Source organism: Pholcus phalangioides, unplaced genomic scaffold, assembly GCF_987345545.1.
Source record: "Pholcus phalangioides strain wild (caught in Gottingen) unplaced genomic scaffold, Ppha-v1.0 ptg000008l_1, whole genome shotgun sequence".
Classification (NCBI taxonomy): domain Eukaryota; kingdom Metazoa; phylum Arthropoda; class Arachnida; order Araneae; family Pholcidae; genus Pholcus; species Pholcus phalangioides.
Window position 1 is genome coordinate 8,704,913 of NW_028301601.1, and position 24,699 is coordinate 8,729,611.

Genomic DNA, 24,699 nt, shown 5'->3' on the forward strand with positions numbered 1-24,699 from the left:
ACACGGTATTTCCAAAACACTAACTGGTGAATCGGAGCAGCCGGCCCCACAATATTTCTTCGGGAGCGCCACAAAAATAAATTTGAAAAACAAATCTTGCGTAATTCAATAATATTAGGCGCAATTGTTTGGTATGCTTAGGCTTACCATATTTTCTCGTGAAAAATACGGGAAATTGAGCTTGGCAATATGGGAAAATATGGACCATTGCCGATTATTGCAAAAAATGACGCTAATAGTAAGCAAAGTCGCCAACTCATAATCGCAGAAAAGTCTTCAAACGCGGAAAATGAAGCTCCACTTCAAATTGCAGTGAATTAAAAAAAAACCTGACGAAAATAATGTAAGGTGAATATAACCTAATGTAATGTCTGAGTTGTAAAGGTAATTTCAATCGTTTACTTGAAGAATAAAAAGTCAAGTTGGCTCCGTTGGGAATACGTGAAAAACCGGGACATTTTTGCGAAAAAGTCAGGACCCCAAAGAAAGCAGAAGATGCCTATTCTGTTCCAGGAAATACGGGACGTATGGTCACATCAAGCATTAGTGAAAGGTCGATGATCTTTTACTTATGTTTGTGACTGACAACAAAATGACATCTAGTGAGTGTTAATGACAGCATCATAAGCTGAAAGAAGGGTATTGGGCTTTTATTACTGTAGTGAGTTGACACTCCCGATTTCTTCTGTTTTTCTCGTCTGCTGTCCCGACTTTTCTGCAAAAATGTCCCGGTTTTTCACGTAATTTCAACGAAGCCAACTTGACTTTTATTCTTCAAGTCAACAATTAAAATTATCTTCCCAACTGAGAAATTAAATTGCGATAATTACAACTACGAATAAGTATATTTATTTCACCTGACGGCTTCGGCGTCCAACCTCCCCCAATGGACCTAACTACTCATCACATCTTCTTTAATTATCAAGCAAAGTATTTCTCAGGCGCTTCAATTGCCAGTTTTCCACTCTGATTTCGATAAGTAATGCACTGCCATCATAAATACAGCGTAATACTCGATGCACCGTAATACATACGTTATACCCAACGATAGGCGATACAAAATAAGGAATGCCCACTATATGCAGTGCATCACAATAAGAAATACACCATTATATGCTGTGAATTTCAACACGCAAAGCAACATTATCTGCAATAAATCACAATACTACCACTATATGCAGTGCAAAAAATGAGAAACACAGCACAAAATGCAATACACCACCATCAGCAATACAGCAAAATAAGTAGTGCACCATGATAAGGAATGCACCACAATGCGCAATACAGCTCTACGTGATGCATCGCAATAGGTAAAGTACCATAATATGCAATGCACTACAATACATAATAATGAGCACTACATTACGATAAGCAATACAGCACAATATGTAATGCACCACAGTACGCAACATATCGCATTAAGCAAAACACAACAATACGCAAACCACCACAATACGAACCGCGTTGCAATAAGAAAATACAGCTTGCGATGAACTACAACATTGAATGCGCAACTACTTGCAATAAGCAACACACCCCCAATACGCAATAAGCACTTATCAAAATAAGCAATACAGCACGTGATGTCCTACAATACGCAATGCATTACAATCAGTAATGCACCACTATTTGCAGTGCATGACAATAAGCAATACAATATAGTAATATGAAATCCACCACAATACGCGATGTCACATATTAAGCAAAATACAATAATACGCAATTCACATAAGTACTACATTCCAATAAGCAATACAGCACGTATGCACTCTAATACGTAATGCATAACAGTACACAACCAGCAAAATCAGCAATGCACTGCAATCGGCGAATCATCGCAATAAGCAATTCACCACTATACCCAATGCAGCAAAATACGCAATACGACTGCATTATGATAAGCAATACAGCATGCGACGCACTAAAACCACCATTGTACCGCTATTTGCACTGCACTACAATAAGCAATACAGCACAATAGCAATAACCACTGCATTTTATTAAGCAATACAACACAATAGCAATAACCACTGCATTTTATTAAGCAATACAGCACAATAGCAATAACCACTTCATTTTATTAAGCAATACAGCATGCTATGCACTACGATACGTGATGCATAACAAATGCAATGCACCATATTGAACAATACAGCACGCTATGCACTACGATACGTGATGCATAACAAATGCAATGCACCATATTGAACAATACAGCACGCGATGAAGTACAATACGTTATGCATAACAAATGCAATGCACCACAAACTTCAATGCATCATATTGCAGTGCACCACAAACTTCAATGCATCATATTGCAGTGCACCACAATGCATTGATGCATAAAAATATGCAATGCACCACAATGCATTGATGCATAAAAATATGCAATGCACCACAATGAATTGATGCATAAAAATATGCAATGCACCACAATGAATTGATGCATAAAAATATGCAATGCACCACAATCAGCAATTCACCACATTGCAGTGCACCACAATAAACAATACAGCATAATAAGCAATACGGCACACAGCTTACTAAATACGTAATGAATTACAACACGCAATGCACCCCAATCAGCGATGCACCACAATGCGAAATGCACCACAATGCGAAATGCACCACAATACGCAATACAGCACAATACGTAATGCACCACAATACGTAATGCACCACAATACGTAATGCACCACAATACGTAATGCACCACAATACGCAATACGTGCTGCATTATAATAAACAATAAAGCACGCGATACACTACAACACAACAATACGCAACACACCACAATAAGTAATACAGATCAATACGCAATACATCGCAATAAGCACCACAATACACAATAACCACTGAAATACGATAAAAAAGCGGTGCACTATAATCAGCGATGCACAATTATTTGCAGTGCACCACAATTAGCAATACAGCCCAATACGCAATGCACAACAATACGTAATAAGCACTGCATGAGAAATATAGCACGCGATTCACTATAAATCATAACAATACGCAACGCACCACAATCAGCAATGTACCATAGTAAGCGATACAGCACGATACGCAATACGCACTGCATTATAATAATCAATACGCGATGCATCACAATGCGCAATACGCGATGCATCACAATGCGCAATACGCGATGCACCATAATAAACAATACAGCACGCGATGCACTGTAATACGCAATGCACCACTGTATACAGTGCACCGCAATACAGCATAAAACGTAATGCACGGCAATACGCTATGTATCGCAATAAGCGAAGCAAGCACTATAATATACGCAAAAAACGGAAGCACTGCATTACTATAAGCAATATGGCACGTGATGCACCGCAATACGTAATGCATAAAAATGAGCAATTGACTAATATTTGCAGTGCACCAAAATATTCATTCAATTGCGTTTCCCACTCTGTATTGAGCTTTTAATACGTGTTAGGCTTTGGTGAAAAGTCAGATTCGTTTACTTATATATGTTACAGACAATCAACTGTTTGCCGTGACATCTAACGAGTCTTTATATGCTAATAAATTATCATACCCTTAGAAAAGTGTATTGGGCTTTTACTACGTTTTAGGCTGTGGTTAAAGGTCGATTTGTTTACATATATTTGTTGCAGACAAGAAACTGTTTGCAGTGACATCTGGTGAGCCTTTATATGTTGACGTTAACATAAGCTTAGAGAAGTGTATTGGGCTTTTGTTACGTTTTAGGCTGTGGTTAAAGGTCGATTTGTTTACTTATATTTGTTGCAGACAATAAACTGTTTGCAGTGACATCTAATGAGTCTTTACATGTTGACGTTAACATAAGCTTAGAGAAGTGTATTGGGCTTTTGCTACGTTTTAGGCTGTGGTAAAAGGTCGATTTGTTTACTTATATTTGTTGCAGACAACAAACTATTTGCAGTGACATCTGGTGAGTCTTTATATGCTGAGGTGTCATTATCAGTAAACTGACTGATGAATACAATTGATTGGGGCCCCTGGAATTTATTTGTTGGTAAATTGAATACAAGTTAAAATTTTTCGTGGCACTCACAGAGAGGATGTCCGACAAACTACCAGGTCAGGGGCCCCATGTGGTAGTTGACAGGTTTCATTTTGGGGGCCTTGGATGAATCGCATTGTTTTTGTATTGTTTTACACTAAAATTTGAAACAGTGGAAGACCGAAATAAATCCAGTCTGGGATCCGCTAAAATTTCGGTACAATTGAAAATCTTTCTTGGTCCAACAGGACTCCAGTCTGGGGAACCCTCATGGAGAAGTTTTCTGTGGGTACATGAGGAATCACATTTGCTTTTTTTCCCGTTTATTATTTAAAAATAAGAGAAAATGGGGGTGGCCGCCACAGGCGGAGGAGCCCCTCAGTAATTAAATAAAATCAAAATGCACCGCTGCTACTATCTGTTGACGAAAATTAAAACCCGGGTCCAATGGCTGTGAAGAAGTTTGATTCAATATCAGACATTTGTGACACACCCTGGGCCGTATCTAGTCTGGGCCAATCGGAGCACTGCCCCGAACCGAATGGTTTACGGAAAATATAACAACAACAATTAACTGCTAGGAAAATTCACGGACCATCAATTCACCGACAACAATTCATTGACAACAGTTTGTCACGAAGCTACCGAGTCCGTGAGCGAGCCAAATATTGAATGAGGTGAACGGTGAGCGAGCTACCGAGTCCATGAGTGAGTGGGCGAACGAGTGAACGAATGACTTAGTGAGTGAGTCGGCGAATGACTTAGTGAGTGAGTGGGCGAGTGACTGAATGAGTGATGAGTGAACGGAGTTTGTGGGTGAATGAGTGGGACAGCGAGCTACTGAGTCCGTGAGTGGGTGAGCGAGGGTGCGCGTGAGTGGGCGAGTGGGTAAATGAGCGAGTGAATAGTGGGCGTGTGAATGAGTTAACGGGTGAGTGGATGGGCGAGTGATCTACTGAGTCCGTGAGCAGGTGTGTGACTAAACGAGAGTGGACGAGTGGACTACCGAGTGAGCGAGTGATCGGGCGAGCTAAGAGTCCGCCAGCGAGTAAATATGTGTGAGGGAGCGAGTGAGTGTGTGAGCGAGCTACTGAGTTCGTGAGTGAGTGAGTGTAAGATTAAGTGAGAGAGCGAGTGGGCAAGTATGCGTGTGAACGGGTGTGTGGGCGACTGGTTGTGCGAATGAGTGGGCGACGTGGGTGTGCGATTGAGTGGGCGAGTGGGTGTGTGAATGTGTTGGCGAGTAAGCTACTGAGTCCGTGAGCGTGTGAGTGAGCAAATGAGTGAGTTAGTGAGCGAGAAAGTGGGTGGGTGAATGAGTGAGAGAGCGAGCTACCGATTTCCTGAGCGGATGAGAGAAGGAACGAGTGGGTAGGCGAATGGTTGGGTGAAGGAGCGAGCGAGTGAGTTTTGGTGAACTTGTGAATGAGCGGGAGAGTGGAGGAGTGAATGTGTGAGTGAGTGGGTAAGTGCACTGATGAGTGGGCGATTGGATAAGCGAACGAGCTACTGAATCCGTGAGTGAATGAATAAGGGAGAGAGTGAATGGGCGAGTGGGTGAGTGAGGGAGTGAACTACCTAGTTCATGAGAGAGTGGGCGAGCGAGTGAAATAGTGAGTGAGGGAGCGCGTGAGTTGGTGAGTGGGTAAGTGAACTAGCGAGTGGGTAAGTGAACGAGCGAGTGACTGAGTGAGTGAGCGAGCAAGTGGGTGAGAGAGAGAAATGGTGAGTGAAAGCGAGTGACTGGGCGAGTGGATGAGCGAACTATCTTGTGTGGGCGAGTGAGGGATCGAGTGAATGGGAGAGTGGGTGAGTGAGGGAGTGATCGTGCGAGCTACTTAGTCCGTGAGTGAGGGAGTTACTTATTCCGTGAGCGAGAGAGGGAGCCAGTGAATGGGCGAGTGCGGGATTGATCGAGCGAGCTACTGAGTCCGTGAGCGAGTGAGTGGGTGAATGGGTGAGCGAGCGAAATAGTAAGGGAATGAGTGAGTGGGCGAGTGGGTGAGTGAGGGAGTGATCGAACGGGTTATTAAGTCCATGAGCGAGTGGGCGAGCAAACTACCTTGTGTGGGTGAGTGAGGGAGCGAGTGAATGGTAGAGTGGGTAAGTGAGGGAGTGAGCGAGGAGTGGGTGAGTGGATGAGCAAGCGAAATAGTAAGGGAATGAGTGAGTGAGAAATGCTTTAATTATAAATATGTAAGGAATGAAAATTATGTCGAAAATTATTAATTAAATACAGTATGTCTCGAATGAAAATTAATAATTGTAATTTTCCTTACAATTAGTCATTTTCATTCAAAACATACTGTATTTATTTCGGGGTATATACTGTATATATTGTGCTTATCAGACACATGTCCTACTACTACTGTTTTTTCCAGCATCACTAGTAAGACATGGGTCTCGGTCATGGGTCAACAGGTCAAAATCCCAACAGGATTAAAATCCCGAAAGGGTCGAGTACGCCGCACTTCACCATTTCTGTCGAGATTTGCATTTCTCGCGGCGAGGGGTATCGTGGCGCCGATCACGTAAATTTTGAAATTTTCATTTTCACCGCATAAGCAGCACTTTCTGTCGGGATTTTTATTTCCCGCTGCATAATATTTTGTATGTCTGGGGTGAGAAGTCATTTAAAAAAAAAGTCTCAGTTATTGGACACATTCATTCGATGTTTTGACTTGACGTCTTGGACGTAGTATAAACGAGATTTCTCTGTATTATGCAGTGGAGTTGACAAGAGTTCACGTTATGTCCTGTTATTCTGCAATCCTATCCTACTTGTTCAAGTCGAATGGACGCTTCCCGTTGCTAAGCTGCTTTTACATGTTTACATTGCCGATTTACTTTCTCTGTGATTGGTTTAATATTTGCAAAAGGGAAGAAAGAATATATTAATCTTAATCCTCAAATCACACTATTTCTAACAATAAATTTTACTTTTTTTTATATATGAAGACAATTTCACTGCCTAATCCAGGGATTTTCAAACCATCAAACATTGCGGGAAAAATTAGAACTCCGCAAAGTCCACGAGCCAACAACTCTGAATCTGGCAATTCACAATGGCTTAATATAGTGTACGGCCAACGGGAACCCGGTGAAGTAGAGGGCCGAAATAATTGAAGATGTTTAACCAGTGGCGGATCATGATTTTGGGAGGCCCCAGGCGCAACCTGATCTGGAGGCCCCCCCTATCAGGGGCGGATTAAAGGTAGGGGCTGTCACCCCCCCCCCCCCCGAGAGCAGAAAAATTAAATGGAAAAAATATATATTTTCTACGTTTTTGACTGAATAACAAACCAAGAAAATAAATTTGCTTAAAAAAGGGGGAAAATTCAGAATTTTTTCCAAAAAAAATCAGAACCGTCTGAAAAATTGAACACATGGTCACAACCACCGCCCCCACCCACAAATTTGCGTTTATCCACCACTGCACCCTTTTGGTCCTAATAAGAACGAGAGCGTTCACTAAAATGAACAATATTATGAAAATCATAACTTTTTTTTTATTTTTGCATCACCAAAACCATAAACACAAAAATAAGATAAGGAAATATAATGATATTCTCTGGTACTAGATGAAAAATAATCACACTCCCATTAAAAAAAAAAATCACAGTAAAATTCTGCATCATATTTTTAGTAATCTAAGATGTCCGTCCTGGTGCCTTCAGCCACACGGCAAAAATGGAGATCCGTCATAGTTTTAGTAATTTAATATTACTGATTAATAAAGATTTGATAATATCTCAAATATAATATATTTGATTTGATATAAAGATACTGATAATATTTAATAGAAAAACATTTCTTCAATAGAGGGAAGAAATTATATCAGAGTAAATATAAGAATTATATTTTTAATGGAAGAAATTAGGCCAGAATGAATAAAATTTAATGAAAGAAATTATTTCAGAATGAATAAAATTTAATGAAAGAAATTATTTCATAATGAATTAAAATTATTGTCAATGAAAGAAATTATTTGAAAAATTTTTTTTAGAAATTATTATTTTTTATTTGTTTATTCTATTTTATTTTTACTATTATTATATTAATTATTATTATTTTTTCTTTCAGCCACCTCGTTGGGCACTCTGCCTGTTGTGGCCTTTGCCTTTGTATTATTTGTATTCAGAGTGAATAAAAATTTTCTATATTATGCCCCCCCCCCCGTTTCGTTTAATAACGAAAAATGCCACAGTATAACATTGTGGCCCGCGTACTTTATAAAATGTTTCAATATGGCCTGCTATGCCTCAAAGGTTGAAGACCACTGCAGTAGACTCTCGCTAATCCGGTACGTATTAGACCACGGTGTGCCAGATTTTACCGAAATTGCTGGATTAACTTTGAAGAAACCCATCGAAATAATATATGAAATTTCGTGCAAAGACATAGTCAGGACTTGATCAGCAATTAAGAAATATTAGAACGTGTTAAGGGGTTAGGGCATCAGGAGAAAAGTGACACCACACCACCTAAATATCCTGGACTACTGGACGTGCTGGATTAGAGCACGACCGAATTCTCCAGAGACTACTGTAGTTGAATTGAAATGCTCAAATAAAAATTTATCAGATAATTTATATATTTTTAGTTTTGCTTACCGTTATTTTTGGAGATTCTGCCTAAATGGAGATTCTGCCTGATGTAAATCCTAAAGGAAATCTTGAGGATCGACATGAAAATTTTTTTCATTACAATAACACACATTACAATTACATTAACAATAAACACTTTTCGGTCTGACACAAAGATGTTGTCTACCCAAGCCTCCTTGACCAATCCGAAAATGTAGCTCTTTTTTTTAGAAAGAAGGAAAAGAAACCCCCTTGATTTTTTTCAGCCGGGGAGGGAGTGTTAAAAGAGAAACAGAAAAATCACGTGATTCAGAATGCATGTCATTCAGCATTCATTTCAAACCCCACTTTTTTTTTGTCATATGGTCGTATGGTTCCAGTCATAGATTGCAAATGTATATGTTGTTTGAACCAGCTTATAGTATTTCATTCAAACAAGTGGGAGACAAAATCACAATAAGAGCTCTACTACATTCATTTTAATTAGTACGAGTGTCTCTTCCTGTCGATGTCGCCGCAGCCATCTTGCCATCCATTATACTGTATACAAAAGCTTACACCAAAGCTGTCGTATTATCGGCGCCCATAAAAGCATTTAATACTGTGGAATGAGACATCTGTTTATGCCTTCACTCCAATTTTCATTTCGGACAGACATTAGGACCTGCTGTTCTCATCCCTCCTCCTGCTTGTGCCCTTAGGGAAATACTGTTTGAAAATGACCCTCCCTGAATGATCGCTTTACAATGTCTCTTCCTTCTTTGTCGGGGAAGAACTGAGGCCCTTGAGAGCTGCGTCTTGTAAATTGTTCTTTTCTTTCAGTTCCCGTTTTTCTTCCATAACTCTTATACGTACAGTATACATAAAAAAAAAATTGCGGTTAAAAAAAAAGGGAGAGCAGATACTGTACTTAGTTCAAGAGATTTGTTGATGCGCATGTAAATTGATATGTAGGATGAAGCACACAACTATTTGGGGGCCCCCCCCGTTCTGCCGAGGCCCCAGGCGCGCGCCTCATGCGCCTGTGCGGTAATCCGCCACTGTGTTTAACTACTTTGAAATTATTTCTTCAATTTAAGTCAGTTTCAAAGCAATTGCTTCCAGTAATTAAATCATCATAAAAATCAGAGAATTTTTATCATTTATAACTAATTTACCAATTTTATAATGCAAAAATAAATGCAGATTCATCATGAGGCCCCAGGGCTCTTGCACTATCAGCTTTCTGATGTAAGCACTGCATGTGGTCAGGGCCACTGCCGTCTTAACGCATTGGTCCACCAGGTAATTTCACGGAATCTCAAGGGCAGAATGGGCCTCATGACAATGAGACCTACTCAAAAATTCGACATTCAGAATGTAAATATGTTAGCAGGTGTTTCCAATCAAGTAGGGGCCCAATAAAAAGCATAAAACCCCTTCGCCCAGTGTAGGCCGGGAACTGGAGAAGTAGGGTAACTGCCCCGCTGAAAAATTTAGGAGACAGCAGTGTTCAAGGTGAGAACAAAGAACACCGTTATAAAATTACCGACAGGAACCGCGAAGTGTGGCTTATACATTGAAATAAAAATTTTAAAAATTTATTTGATCGCAATTTATCATCTTGATCGGCACCCCAGAACGCCCCTCGCAGCGAGAAATAAACATCTCGACAGAGAGAGGTGATAGGGTGGGAGAAAATGTTAATACTTTCTGAATCCAACACAGTATGGAACCAGGACCATCTAAATCGGCGGGCCCATATGAGCAGGGCCCGGGCCCTCTTATTCAAATGGGGGGTGGGGCACATGATGAGATCTGGTACTACAATTTCTGGATGTAATTAATATGTAAACTATTACTTCTCCCCAGCCAAGTACGGATGACCCAAGAACCCTTTGTCAGTGCCGTCATTATACGTGGGCCCACCCTGAAACGGCCCGGAAGCCTCAAAATTGAAAGGGGTGCTCATGATAACGATATTTCGTCAAATTTTTCGAGAGCTTCAATATGTGAATGGCATACTAGACAGGCATTTCTATCCAAGTACGGGGCCTTAGAGAAATTACTGTATCCGGAGGGGGGCGATGGGGCTCTTAAGACGACCCTGCACTTCTCCTGAGCACCAACGATGTTGAGACGCCCTCCCCGCAAGAGGGAAGTTCACTGATTTCTAGCCCAGGATAGGAGCGGGCCAAGGTCAATATCTCTGAAAATTCATTGGCTCGTACAATATATGTATTTATGTGTTATATTTATTATTATTATCATTATTGCATTGCATTATTGATTAAATGCCGTTTTTATTGGTAATTTTTATGTGAATGAATAATTGTGGAACGAATTAACCGTGTTTCCATTATTTCCAATGGGGAAGTTTGATTCGAATAACGGACGATTCGTATAACGAGCACGTTCGCGGAACGAATTAAGCTCGTTGACCAAAGAGTTAGTTATTATTGTCTCTGTCGTAAGCCCTGTAAGCAGGGGCGGCTCGCCGCCCAGGTGCGAAGCCTCATATGCCGCCCCTAATGGCGGTCCTGGAAGAAGGTTGACAGGGCTTGTTCAATGGAGGGGACCTCGAAATAAACCTGGTTTTTTTCCAGAAGAAAGCCGCACATGATATTGTTTACTGTGCAGAATGCGCGTGACCATACTTCCCGCTTTTGAAGTAGATTTTTTTTTCTGTTGTTGTTTATTTTAATTCCAGACCACTCTAATAATGCCTTACCAATAATTATAATTATCTTACCATTCTTAATAATGCCAGATAACTTAATCCTTGAAACAACACTTATTTTTGTGAGCCATTATCAATTATCCTGTAAAGATGATATGTAACGAGATTATTTTTACTAAAATTTTTTCCAAAGGTGTTTCTGGTATTCCAGGAATCGGCCAAGTGCGAAGCCAATTTTTTTTCCTTTGCTTTCATTTGACTATTCTGGAAGAAATTCAGGGTGAGGGCATGGCATACCCCCCCCCCCCCCACCCTACAGCAGGGCCTCTAGGCTGGGATTTTTTGTGAGCTCCTCAGTCAGACTTCTCACGGGACTTTCTATAGTTAATTTATAGCGTGAATAAGCCAAAAAATTAAGAGAATTGTTCCGGTGTCACCCTGCACAAGGGCCATGTGTGACGGAACCAAAATGCACACTTGCCCATTGTGATGAGAATACAGGGGCGGCGCTTGGCCATGCGACCCATTGCGGCTACACGAAGTGCCGTTCAGACGGGTTGAAGATACGTGCCTTAAGGGGACAGAGCGAGAACCATGGTTGGTGTAGGTAGGTAGGTGTAATTTCGATGTAATTTGAAAAAAAAAACAATATTAAATTAAGATAGTACTCAGATTGAAATGAAATTTGAATTAAGATGCACTAAAATTTATGTTTTTATTGTATTTTTAAATATTAACAAAGCTAAAATATTTTTGAAATTGCAAAAATGAACGGTCGTGTCTGGAAGGGTCATGATCCACCACCACTATCATGAACTCTTGCATTACAAGGCCACGAATAGAATATATAGTCATTGCCGGCACATCCGAAATCCATTGTCACTGATGCCGCCTTTTCTGCGGACGACCTTGGAAATTTCTAGATAGCGAAGGTTCAGTTCATTAAAATTACAGACATTACAGGTAAAAAAGCTTTCTATGTTTTCTATGTGGCTTATTTTCAAAATCAAAACACCCACACATTGTCTTTTTTAATTAGCAGAAACTGCAAATTCATTCATTGTAAATCTGGCATATCCTTATGCTCAGTTGTTCGTTATGTCGCTGTGGACCATGTTTTTCAAATGAGCTTTTATAGCGCGAATATGAATCGGGAAATTCGTCATTTTTCTGAAAACGCGTGCCATTTCTTGAACTTGACAGTTGACTTGTCAAATGTGAATCTTACGAGTGATTTCGATATTGAATGAGCAAAACGCGGGGAAAAAATTGTATATAAAATGAAACGATTTTTCTGAATGAGGCATACACGGTACAGATCAACCCATAGTAGTCATGAATTCGTTGGTATTGTTGGTTCCAGCTCTCGCTGCTCTGATCACAGTCTGTTTTGCCGATCAGTTGGAGACGAACGCAGCTTTCCGTGCAGCAAAGATAGTTCCCGCCGTCATTGGCCAAGCTCCGACCTGTCAGCTTGAAGTGAGTGCCATAAATTCCTTTTTCTTTAAAATTTCATTAATTTTTTTAAAATTTTATTACTACAATACATTATGTATTTTTACATAATTTGGGATGACTTTTGAATAACGTGAGAGGCATTTTACTGGATTAAAATTCTGTCGCTTAGGGAAGAGGCCTACTAGTGATTCCGTGAGTTATGCATATTTCTTCCGTTCAAATTTTTTTTTTTGCTCTTCTCCTATATTCGAGACCAGTATATTCTGTATTCTTTCTTTTGTTAGGCTTGGCCTGGCTATCTATAATTTATCGTCATCAATCAATTATTCCACTTCCAATCTGCCTTCAAAGGCAGAATGAAGTGCCTTAAATGAGTTCGTGCTTTGCCTGTCTATCTTTTAATTCGAGGCATAGATATTGTTGCGAACTGTGGGCGATAGATGGCGCAATCGTTTATCGCAGCTTTCCGTTGGTAACGGGAGCTGACGCCGGATTCGGTAAAGCGCACGAATGCGTGATTGGTGGAAGACTGGCAGGGCGTGTAGAGAAAAATCCAGAAAGTCCCGCCCCTCCAAGACATTGGTTCGTACGGTGGCGCTGCCGACTAGGAAACTGTGAAACAGAATTTTGTGGAATGTTCTTTTCCTCGAAGTTTTTCCGGGATTATAAATACCGTGGCGCTCACAAGATGGCAGGCTCAGAGAGACTCGAATAGAGAGAATCGATGAACAGTCGGTTGTGTTTAGAATGTACGAGAAAGTTGTTAGCTCTCTGATTAGCTTGTAAATACGTGTAAATTGCTGTTTTGTAAATAAATCCGTGTTTGTCCGTCGAACCGCTTCTTGATTTGCAATCTCAAAGTCTTGTGGAAAATTATCCGGGACAATATACTATATGACATATGTAAAGAGATCACAATGATAACACATGAAGAGTCTATGAAGCGTCTTTAAACCCTAGGCTGCGGGAATAGTCGCAAAAATTCTGCTCTCGAAACGACCGAATATAAAAAAAAAAAAAAAATTTCAGTTGTCTTTTGTGTAAGATAGAGGGTAGTCAATGTTATATGATGCAAATACGGTGATCCCTCAAATTGGCCGCCTTACATGGGAGAATTTGTAAAGATGCTTTCTTCTACAAATCTCATTGTATACATACTATTTTGATACATAAATTCTCTCATTCAATTGTGTATACTCACATTACTTGCATATTATGTATCTATTCACTTTTGACATTTATTCGCATCTATTCGATTTGCATCTTCTCATTATTGAATTTTGTATATACACATATATTTCCCAATTGGTGCTCGGAGTCCCACACAAAGTCATTGGCTGTTTTCAGTAGCGCTTGAACTGGAGCCAAAATTTCGCTCAAATTCGGTATGAACTCGGCCAAATATTTCACCATTCCAATGAAACGTTGCGCTTCACGTAGATCTTTTGGTGGTTGAAGATTTTCTATGGCTTCTACTTTCATCGGGTCAGGCCGGATTCCTTTGTGGTCTATCAGATGACCTAAGAACCTTAGTTCAGTGACGCCGAAGACACACTTGTCCTTGTTGAGGGTGACGTTCGCATCATGGAATCGTCGAAGAACTTCTCTGAGACGTCTGTCGTGTTCTTCTTGAGTGGCGCCCCACACTGAAGTGTCGTCTGTCAGGTTCGTCACGGCTGGAATACCCTGTAGAAGGTCTGCAATGTCTCGTTGAAAAACTTCTGGAGCTGAAGAAATTCCGAACGGAAGTCTCAAGAAACGGAACCTTCCGAAAGGCGTGATGAAAGTCGTCAGCCTTCGGGACTTCTCTGCCAGTTTCTTCTGCCAAAACCCTGTTGTAGAGTCCAGCTTGGAAAAGATCCTGGCCTCTGGTGGTATCTGGCCCAACAGATGATCAACTGAAGGTAACGGAAAGTTCTCACGTTGAACGCTGCTATTCAGCTTGGTCAGATCGACGCAGAGCCTGATGTCTCCATTCGGTTTTGCTGCTAATACAAGCGGAGCACACCATTCACTCGGTTCTGTCACTGACTCGATTATTCCGTCCTTCAACATCGCATCGAGATGCTCTTTTACTTTATCCATTAATGGGATAGGAACTCGCCTTGGAACGTGAACTGCAAAGGGCACGGCATCGGGCTTCAGCTTGATTTCGTATTCTCCCTTCAGTTCTCCAAGCCCAATTCGTGGAAATTATTTTTCCGGGTCGACTTGATCTAGGCTATGAGCCATCACTTCATTGAGTCGTTGAATCAACTTTAGTTGGACGCAATGTTCTCTTGACAATAGTGGACGATCGGGTCCCTTGGTCACATAGACTTTTGCTGACGTAGAGACTGACTTGCAAGTTATCTGGCACTCGAACATTCCCTTGACGTTCAAGTTCGCTGCACCGGGACTCGAAAGATTCCGGTCAGGAGGCTTGAGTTTCGGAAATCTGCTTTTATTCCGTTTGTAGAGACTGTCTGGGATGACTATCACATCTGCTCCTGAATCTAGCAGAAAGTTGACTCGGACATCTTCGACTAAGACGTCTTCTTCACAAGTCTCTTTGTGCGATGACGCGGATGATATTAAGTAGCCAAGGAATGTCCTCGACGTCTTCACCCCGACTTTACGCACTGACGAAATGTTCGCAGCTACCCTTGACTTGCAAACCCTAGCGAAGTGGTTTTTCTTACCGCACTTACGGCACGAGGCGTCTTTGGCCGGGCAGGAATTCTTGTCATGTAACTTTGCTCGTCCGCACCGAAAACAAGATGAAGCTTCATTCTTACTGCGAGCCTGGCCCTGCTTTTCCTTCGTTGATTGCTCTTGTTTCTTGAACGCCGAGCCATGGCTTCCCCGTGGATTTCTGTGACCCTGGCCGGGTTCCTGGCTAGTTCTGAGCTGGTTTAACACAGGGTTATGTAACTCCTCTTGCTGCTTCTTGACCGATTCGTATTGTCTTGCCATGGTCGTAGCTTTCTCCAGCGTCAGACCTTGCTCCAGCTGACGCTTCTCGAACAATCTTCGGTCGCTGACACCCACGACGATGCGGTCGCGAATCATCTCCTCTCGGAGAGCTTGATACTCGCATGACTCCGATAGCACACGGAGAGCAGAGATGAACTCCTCCACTGGGTCTCCGGAGTGTTGAACACGGTTGTTGAACTTGGCCCGCTCGTATATGATATTTTTCCTGGGCAAGAAATGTCCGTCGAATGCCGCTGTAACCAAATCGTACTTCTCTTGGTCCGCTGATGGCAGGTGAAACGAGGTGAAAATGTCCTCCGCTTGATCACCCAACAGGTAGAGAAGCGTGTTGACCTGGTCTTTCTCGCCCTTCTTCGCTAGCTCTGACGCGTCGCGAAATCTTTCGAAACGTTTCTTCCATTTCGGCCATTCGAATGGCGTTGCAAATGAAAACGGTTCGGGACACGGCACTTGAAACGTCGACGACATGTTCTTAGCCCTAACCATAGACTTATGTAAAGCGGCGATTTAGGCTTAGTTATTCGAACGTTAGTAATCAAGCTAAGACTTACTCAACGACGTTCGAAAACTGGATCGGCGGATCTTTCCGGATCCCGCAGCTGCCACCATGCTTCTATTTTGGCCTCCTAGACATATCACTAATTAAGTATACACCAGAGCCAACGAGAATAACTTATAATCATCTTTATTTACATAGATGCCTAAACCAGCGCGTCCGACATCTCTCATGTCCAACAGTCAACAACCTTATATCTCTTCGGCCCCATGGCCTTTTCACCCGATCCGATTATTATACATCACTTCATTTCACTTCCGACACAATAGCCGCATCATGACTTTTCAATTTGACCAGTTCTTTTTACATACACTACACATTCATGCAAACACATATCCATCTACAAACATGTACACATTTTCTTCTTCACAGGCCTTCTTGGCCAGTTTTTATGCCGGCAGTTGGCCCTCGCGGGCTGGGAATCGGCTTAAAGTTCAATTCTGGTCTGGTACGGTGATCCCTCAGCTAATGAAGATAATTCTTTCCGGAATCACGTTCTTTAGCCGAGGTGCCACTGTGCAGTAACACCTATGTAATAGTGTGAACATAGTGCGTCCGTATTTCGGATTCTGGAAACCCGCGTCGTCTCCGATTGGTTAAAAACCCGAATTTCAAGTTAAAAAAAGTTGATATTTGGATTTTTCACCAATCGGAGAGGACGCGGTTTTCCAGAATCTGAAATACGGACGCACTATGTTCACACCCTAAGGCAGACACTTTATGAGACGGACACCTGTCTTCGACGGAATCAAAAATAGTCCCTTCATTGGTTAATGCTTTTATGTGTACCTTTATATGCACCTTCTTAAAATAGAAACCTGTCTAAAATGGCATATTATTTCAGTCTCTTGCCGTTCCATTTCGATAGGTAATAAATACAATTGAGAACAAAAATATAATATAGAGAGTTTTGGTTCGAACCCAAAATTCCCTACAAAAAAGACATCGGGGGCAGTCAGGAAGGCACTCAACAATGCCCAATCATCCTACATAGTACAAGCGCACCTGTTGGATAGCGCACTATCAGGATTGGATGTAGCACTTTTGGCAAAAACTGTGTAATTCTGAAGAGTCACATGCCATTATGCCTAAAAAGAAAAGTTTTTGGAAAAGAAAAGATTTAACCAGTGTGTGCTACCAGCAAGAGCTGTAACATGGACACTCACAAGCAAGACGATGTAAAGGCTACACACAACACAAAGGAGCATGGGAAGATATATGGAATCACAAGGAGAGACAGAAAACGAATCATTTGGATACGGAATCAAACAAAGGTATATGATATTATGGAAAGAATTAAATGTTTGAAATGGAAATGGGCTAGACATATATTGCAAGAAGACAAGAACAACAGATGGACAAGGACAACAATACAAGGATAACAGACAGGACAACAGATGGACCCCAAGTATTCTGGGTTGGTACCCCCGTGGTGTTAAACGTCCGAGAAGACGTTCCCACGCAAGATGGATTGACGAGATCAGGAAAGTGGCTGGAGTCAACTGGATGGCTAAAGCATCAGACAGAGCAGAATGGAAACATTTAGAGGAGACCTTCATCCAGCAGGGGATTGAAAATGGTTGTTGTCGATGATGACAAATTCAGTAAGTTAAGGAAGTCATTGCTGATGATCTGACCTTCGTGAATTAATCATACAATTAATTCATTGCTTTTAATTAAGTTTTCGCGCTTGCATTATGAAAAAGGTCAACTAGAGTTCTGTGTGTTATGGATGGACATATTTCCCTCACATTCGAAAGGATGGTTTCGCCCCTTTCCTATACTACAGGGGATTATATTCTGGTTTTTTTTTTGTCGTGACATGATTTCCTTCATTTACTATCATCAATTCATTAAATTATTATTCCATTTCTATTCCGCCTTCAATTACAAAGGCAGTATGCCTGAAATGAGTTGTGCCTTGTCTGCCAATCTTAAGTCGAGACATTGATGTATGTGAATCTAAATATATAAAGTAGCATGTCTTGACTGATTCAGCGTCGCCCAGCCGAAACCGCTCAACCCATAAATATCAAATTTGGTCAATAGTTTCGATTAATGCCTTAAAAACTCACTAAGAAGGGGTTTTTCAAATCTGACCCCTAAGGGAGTTAAAAGGGGGGGGGGGGGTGGGGGAGGTGGTTCAAAAAGAAAACAGAGAGAAATTATACGCCGAGCCAAAATATTGTTGGCCCTGGGGCCTATACAAGAGGATGCGATCGAAAATGACAAACATGTTGTTTGATATTAGACAAAAAACTAGTGATAGTGGGGGATTCGACAACAGAGCTTGGGAGTTTGTTCCATTCACCAATGGTATGAGGAAAGAAGCTGTATTTAAAGCAGTCAAAGTGGAAGCAAAAATAGGTTTTATTTTAAGGGAATGGTCGAGTCTTCGAGAGATGTAGGATGGTTTGGCAAAGATACCATAGGTATCTATGTTGAAATGACCATGGGAAATTTTATAAAACAATGTTATTCGAGATATGAGACGAAGAGTAGAGAGAGGGAGATAAAGTTCGTGGGGATGATGAGCAGCAGTCGTGAGCAAATCGGGTGGATTTATTTTGGATTGATACGTGTTTGTCTATATTACTGGAGGTGTAGGGGTCCCACATTTCAGCGGCTTAGAAAGAACGTGGGAGATATAAGTTTGGTAACAGAATAGTCTGATATCCCGAGTGGAGTGTTTAAGCCTGCGGCGGAGGAAGAAAAATTGACAGTTCTGGTAAATGTAGTCGACATGTTTGTACCAACGTTACTCAGCTGAGATTATGACGCCGAGATATTTGATTTTGAGAAACTTGGGATAACGTTAAATTATTGATGGAGTACGAGTATTCAAGAGGAAGAAGTTTACGGGTAACTTTCATGTGAACCGTTTTTGAGATAATGATTGGTATTTGCCATAAGGAACACCAGCCCGCGACGGAAGCCAGGTTATGTTGGAGAAGTTCTTGATCAGATTGATGGTGAATGATACGGTAAATTACACAGTCATCAGCAAATAATCAATAAAAATATTACATAATTATTTGTTTATAATTATCCATTGTATAATTTGATCTCCTCACGCCATATGGCGGGATGACTTTACGGTATATTACGGGGCAATTCAGTAAGTTTCAAGGAAGTCACGGATGATTATCTGATCTTTGCGCATTATTCTTACGATTCGTTGCTTTTGAATTCACAATTTTCGTTTGCATTATGTTTATTCGTTTCAAGAAAATACACAAATACGTTTTCTAATAGGTGACTTATGGCGAAAAAGATGTTGAGTATGGAACGAAGATTCCCACGTACCAATCACTATTGCCGCCAACGGTGTCATTCGCCTCAGCGAATAAATCAGCCAACTATACCTTGATCATGATTGGTGGGTACTTAAATATAAATTCCTTTAGTTTTTGTCAAATAAATTTCTGTGAAATTATTTTTCCCTGATAATATACGATTTTGCGCTTAGGACCTAACGTGTTGACTGGAAGTCTGAATAACAGTCAGTTCCTGGAATGGCTCGTCGTCAACATCCCCGGCAATAGAATCAGTGATGGTCGCACTGTGGTAGCTTACATATCGCCATCACTGCCAAGCATATTGAGTGAGTATCGGCACCAGATAATATTAGTTTATTGTATAATTTACACTACTTTATCGCTCTCTCTCACCCCAACTACAGTCATATCATCATACGGCAATTTTCAACCAGTGGAGTTGGTTGCGAAATGAGGGCGCTATTTATCAACTGTCGCCCCAGGCTCGGTAGGTAAAAATCTGGCTTATCGTTGTTCTTCCTCCAGATCCGAACCCGTGGACCTTGACGGTAACATTCATGGTGGAACACTAGTATTTCACTAATACGCCACTCGGGCTATAACTGACACGGGATATTTGTTTCTTTTTTAGTAATGAGCAAAATATTATTAATAATTATTAGTTTTTTCAGTCACTTCAACGTAATTATAGGCCTAGTCTATAAGCGACATTCATGAATTGTATCCTTTGTGACTCACATTCTTCACCTGGGTGTCCAGCATGCTGTAGTTTTGGAGCGAATTCTTTTCTACTTGTTTAATGGGTTCCTAAGTAAATTTTAAGCGTACAGCCGGGGTTCCCAAATGCTCCACGACGCGATTTCTACGTGACTGTTTTGTGATCCACGAAAAAAATCGGTGATTGCACACCAGTTTTTTTTTTTCTTCATTTCTAAGAATGCCTTCGTGCTTTTGCGTGATTTTGGCAGGTGAAATTTTAAATTCCATCAACTACAGCGATATCACCCGCGTGATTTCACCTCTCAATTTTTCCGCATGCCGCATTCACCGGACTCGGATATCTCCATCAAATTAATGGTCCCAATTTTCGAATATTACTCGGCAGGGACAGAGACATATTTAATTTGGGACTGGGCATGCAAAAGCCTTATAATATTGGGAGTGACGACAAATGGTGGTCAAGAAAATTAGACTAGAATGGGAAAAGGGATGTAGAAACATAAATGTTTCTTTGGACGACTTTATCAAAAATCACCAAAAATAATTTAAAAATTAATGAAATTAATAGTGATTAAAATTTAATCACTACATTTTCTTTGTTTTTCATGCACCTAATCAGATACAATCGACACGAAAGTTGGTTATTTATATATTCATTTATTTTTGTGTCTATATATGTGTTCATATATTTTGTGTCTCTATATGCCTCAAGAGACGCTCTTTCTTTCACAAAAAATTTCCGTGAGCGTAATAATAAAGTTAATAATACTTATGCTTTCATTACTTTATTACGAATAAACCTTACACCAGGGGTATTAACCTATAGGTCGCGACCCAGACTTGGGTCACAGGGGCTTCCGAAATGGGTCATATAAATGTACTTATAATCCGGTTATAAATTCATTTGTTGCACCACGTGTTTCACGGAACATCTTAAAATGATTTCAGCAGCCTGGGCTGAGACAAAGATATTTTTTGGGGCCTTCCTGAAACATAATTTCATACACAGTATATTTGGAAGGAAATTGCATGATATTATTACAAAATGCTACAAATTATCTATATAAAAATACGAATACATTAAAAAGCTGAACATAATTTCCAGAATAAAGGAAAAATGATACCGGAAATTATGAAAAATAATTGAAAACAAATAATTTCAAACATTTCATAGTTATTTAAAAACAATGAAAAATTAATAAAACAGTAAAAAAATAATAAAAACAATAAAAATTTTAAAAAACAATAAAAATTTTAAAAAACAAAAAAAATTAATTAAAAAAACCAGAAATTAATTAAAAAACAATTAAAATTAATACAAAACATTTCCAGAACTAGTGAAAAATAATTCCAGGATTAATGAAAATTAAGTATTTATAGATAATTATTATAGAATAGTTAAAACGTTTTTGATAACTTAGGGCTCCTACTCGATCGATCCGGGACCCCCGAGCTTAGGCCCTGTTGAGCCACTTGTTTAGACGCCATGGGAGTTTAACATTTTATTAATCACAAATGTTAAATAAGAATTTTCGAATTAAAATAGGCCGACGGTGCAACTGAATTTGGGTCGCGGTAGAAAATGGTTAAGAACCCCCTGCTTTACACGAATTAATTTCTTTTATTTCGGCTAGGAATTGGGAGGAAAAAAATTTCAAACACTAAAATTTATGACTTTTTCACTTTAAACCATTTTTTCCGAAATATTAGAAGGAAATTTTGTTCTGATAATCAGTGGTTGGAATTATCGATTTTAGCCGCTTTTCACTTGAAAATAGTGGTAAGGCTTGAAGAGTATAAAAAAACTGTGTCAATTTTACATAGAGAAAAGTGATGAAAATAAGGAACTTTTTATCACATCGTCTGTTAAGGAGTAAATTTTCTCGAAAACAATATTTATAGTTAAAAATTTCCTTAGTTTTTTGCATTATTCTATTGGAAATCGTAAAGTCCTTTGATTTTTGTGCGTTTCCACCAATTTATTATTATATTCTACAAAAGTATAACTATCACAACAGAATTTACACTGGAAATACTGGGTGTTCCATAAATTTGTGATAGTTTAAAAAATTCATAAATTTATTTGAAGAAATATGTTTCTTTGAACGGGATTGCGGAAAAGTTAAAATTTAAAATTTAAAATTTTTGTTAAAATTTTTGTCGGTAGAGGGCCAGGGAAAACAGTTCAGCAGGACTGATTGGACCTGAACCTTTCTTCAATCTCTTTTGTGTCCGGGAAGTTCGTAAAGATACAGCAGGGGATTAATAGCTATGGGTACAGACATATAGTGCAAGCATGTTTCCGGTTCTGCTAGTCGGTGCTGTTGCTGATTGGTTAAAAACAACTGAATATTAATTTTTTTCAAACAAAGAATCGTAGAATCACAAACCAGCCTAGAAAAAAAAACAAAAATTAGCTGTTAATCGCACACCCTGAGTTTAATAGGACTCTGATTTGCATATTTACAATGATTTGATTTTGTGCAGCACCCTCTATCGACACAATTTGAACAAATTTTTTCAGTACCAAACCCCCCTACCCCCTTTGTGAGAAATCATTTTCACAAAGCGCATGCGATGTACTAATTCCTTCAATATTTATGAATTTATTGGACGCCGTGTAATGAAAACTATAAGTATGAATATGAATGGGCGCTGAAGAATTTCATTACTTTCAAACAGGCGCGTGCAATCTTCGTGGTACGTCCTAATATATTTCACGACACAAAGGTATAATTACGGTAGAAATTAGTGCTACGTAATGAAATGTTCTTCTCCAAAAAGATTTCTCCACTGTATTAAAAGTCTGGCAACCACTGGCGTCCAGTGTCGCTGGCAGTATAGGAATTGCATGATTGGTCAACCCTTCCATTGAATTCTTGACCACGTGCTAAACAAACACGCAAACTGTGGCTCTTCAGCTCGAAAAACCATCACTGCTTAGAAACTAGGAATTTAAAACCATGATGTGTTGTTCATGATAATAATACATAGCAACTATAAATATTTGTGTTAATACATTTTCTTACTCTGTTCTTGCAGTTCCTCGAATGAGCGTGATCCTTTACTACGAACAAGCAAGCACTTTGGAAATCGGCCCGGTCAGCACTTTCATCGATAACCTCCGAATAGGGTTCGATCTCAAGAAATTCGTTCAGCAGTTCAACCTTGTGGAACAACCCGTCGCTGGTAATTTCTTGCTGTCCGTGCTCGTCTAGATTGATGATGAAAATATGACCAAGATGTATTACGAAAGCTAGCTCATTTTCTGTTTTTCTCCGATTTTGGAATTCAAATATCTCAGCGAATATTGTACATGGATATTTTTTTTGTTTGGTTCAGGAGAAATAGGGCAAAAACTTTTCAATTGGAAGTTAAAGAACAGGGATACCGTATGAAAATTTCAATTTCTTTTTTTTTTATAATGTAAACAAGTGAATAAATATATTTGTGTTGTCTTGAATCACAACGTGATTGGTGATTTTCCTGTGATATTAAGCATGAAATTCATAGGCGGAGATTGACTTGGAAGTCTGGAGGGGGCAAGGTCATTATTGCTGGGGGGGGGGCACGATGATGATGATGTCAGCTCATATATACATTAGATCAGTCGACTCCACCTGTACCCCCCCCCCCCCGTATAACCGCCCATGATGAAATGACAACTTTGCTTTCCTTTGGCGATAATCAACAATGTCGCGTGTTTCCTCGTATTTCGAAGCCCGGTTTCCCGTATTTTTCTCGAGCGAATACAATCAGCTCACTCACAATCACAGAGTATAAATATTTGCGCTGCCATCTAGATGTCATATATTGATGCAAAAACTTCAACGGCGAAGAAAAAAAGATCATGTCAAATAATTACTAAGGGGCCATTCAAGTATTTTTTAGTCATTTTTGACCCTCCCCCCTCCCCTTGTCAGAAAATCCTTGTCAAAAGTCAGCAAATGCGAATCCCCCCCCCCCCTGGATTCTGACGTAATACTTGAATGACCCCTAAGGAAATAAGGCATATATAAAAAAGTAGCGATTATTATGCCTATATCACAGTTAGGCATTTACTCATTATCTTTGTCATAGCCACACAAGAAACGTGTGAAGCTATGATTGAGAACATTCTTGTACTGTATGATACACCGTGTATAACATATACGGGACTTTCCTCACCAACCTTTAGCAATGGCAAAAGTATGCAAAAAAAAGCAAGTTGCATAATTTTCAATGTACTTATCACAAACCCGCGAAAATATTTCTCATATTATTTATATTACATTTTTTTCAAAGCTTTTCAAACTAAATTACAAGTTACAAAAAATCATTTCCTTTCTGGAATATACCTGAATCAGACTATGCGAATTCGACAGGGTTGTTGAAAAATTCACTGAAGACAGTTCGGCACGAGTGAGTGTCATGATGAGTGACCCTCTGGTAGACTGAGGGATCAAAAGTGAGCTATTGATTGT

The 24,699-nt window shown here is 39.9% G+C and overlaps 1 protein-coding gene across 1 annotated transcript; it reads left to right on the forward strand.

Moving 5' to 3' along the window:
• The first annotated feature begins 12,559 nt into the window (after positions 1–12,559).
• Positions 12,560–23,697, forward strand: LOC149083605 (26 kDa secreted antigen-like). Its single transcript, XM_089235391.1, has 4 exons — positions 12,560–12,727; positions 19,494–19,617; positions 19,708–19,842; positions 23,279–23,697. Exons 1-4 carry the CDS (start codon positions 12,584–12,586, stop codon positions 23,452–23,454), a joined length of 579 nt encoding a protein of 192 aa, XP_089091517.1. The 5' UTR covers positions 12,560–12,583; the 3' UTR covers positions 23,455–23,697.
• Positions 23,698–24,699: the final 1,002 nt, after the last annotated feature.

What these genes read in the sequence shown, in the direction of transcription:
- LOC149083605 (XM_089235391.1), top strand. Translation starts at nt 12,584, where the DNA reads ATGAATTCGTTGGTATTGTTGGTTCCAGCTCTCGCTGCTCTGATCACA. An exon ending in CTCCGACCTGTCAGCTTGAA is followed by an intron (nt 12,728 to 19,493) that starts GTGAGTGCCATA and finishes GTTTTCTAATAG; the next exon opens with GTGACTTATGGCGAAAAAGA. An exon ending in ATCACTGCCAAGCATATTGA is followed by an intron (nt 19,843 to 23,278) that starts GTGAGTATCGGC and finishes CTGTTCTTGCAG; the next exon opens with TTCCTCGAATGAGCGTGATC.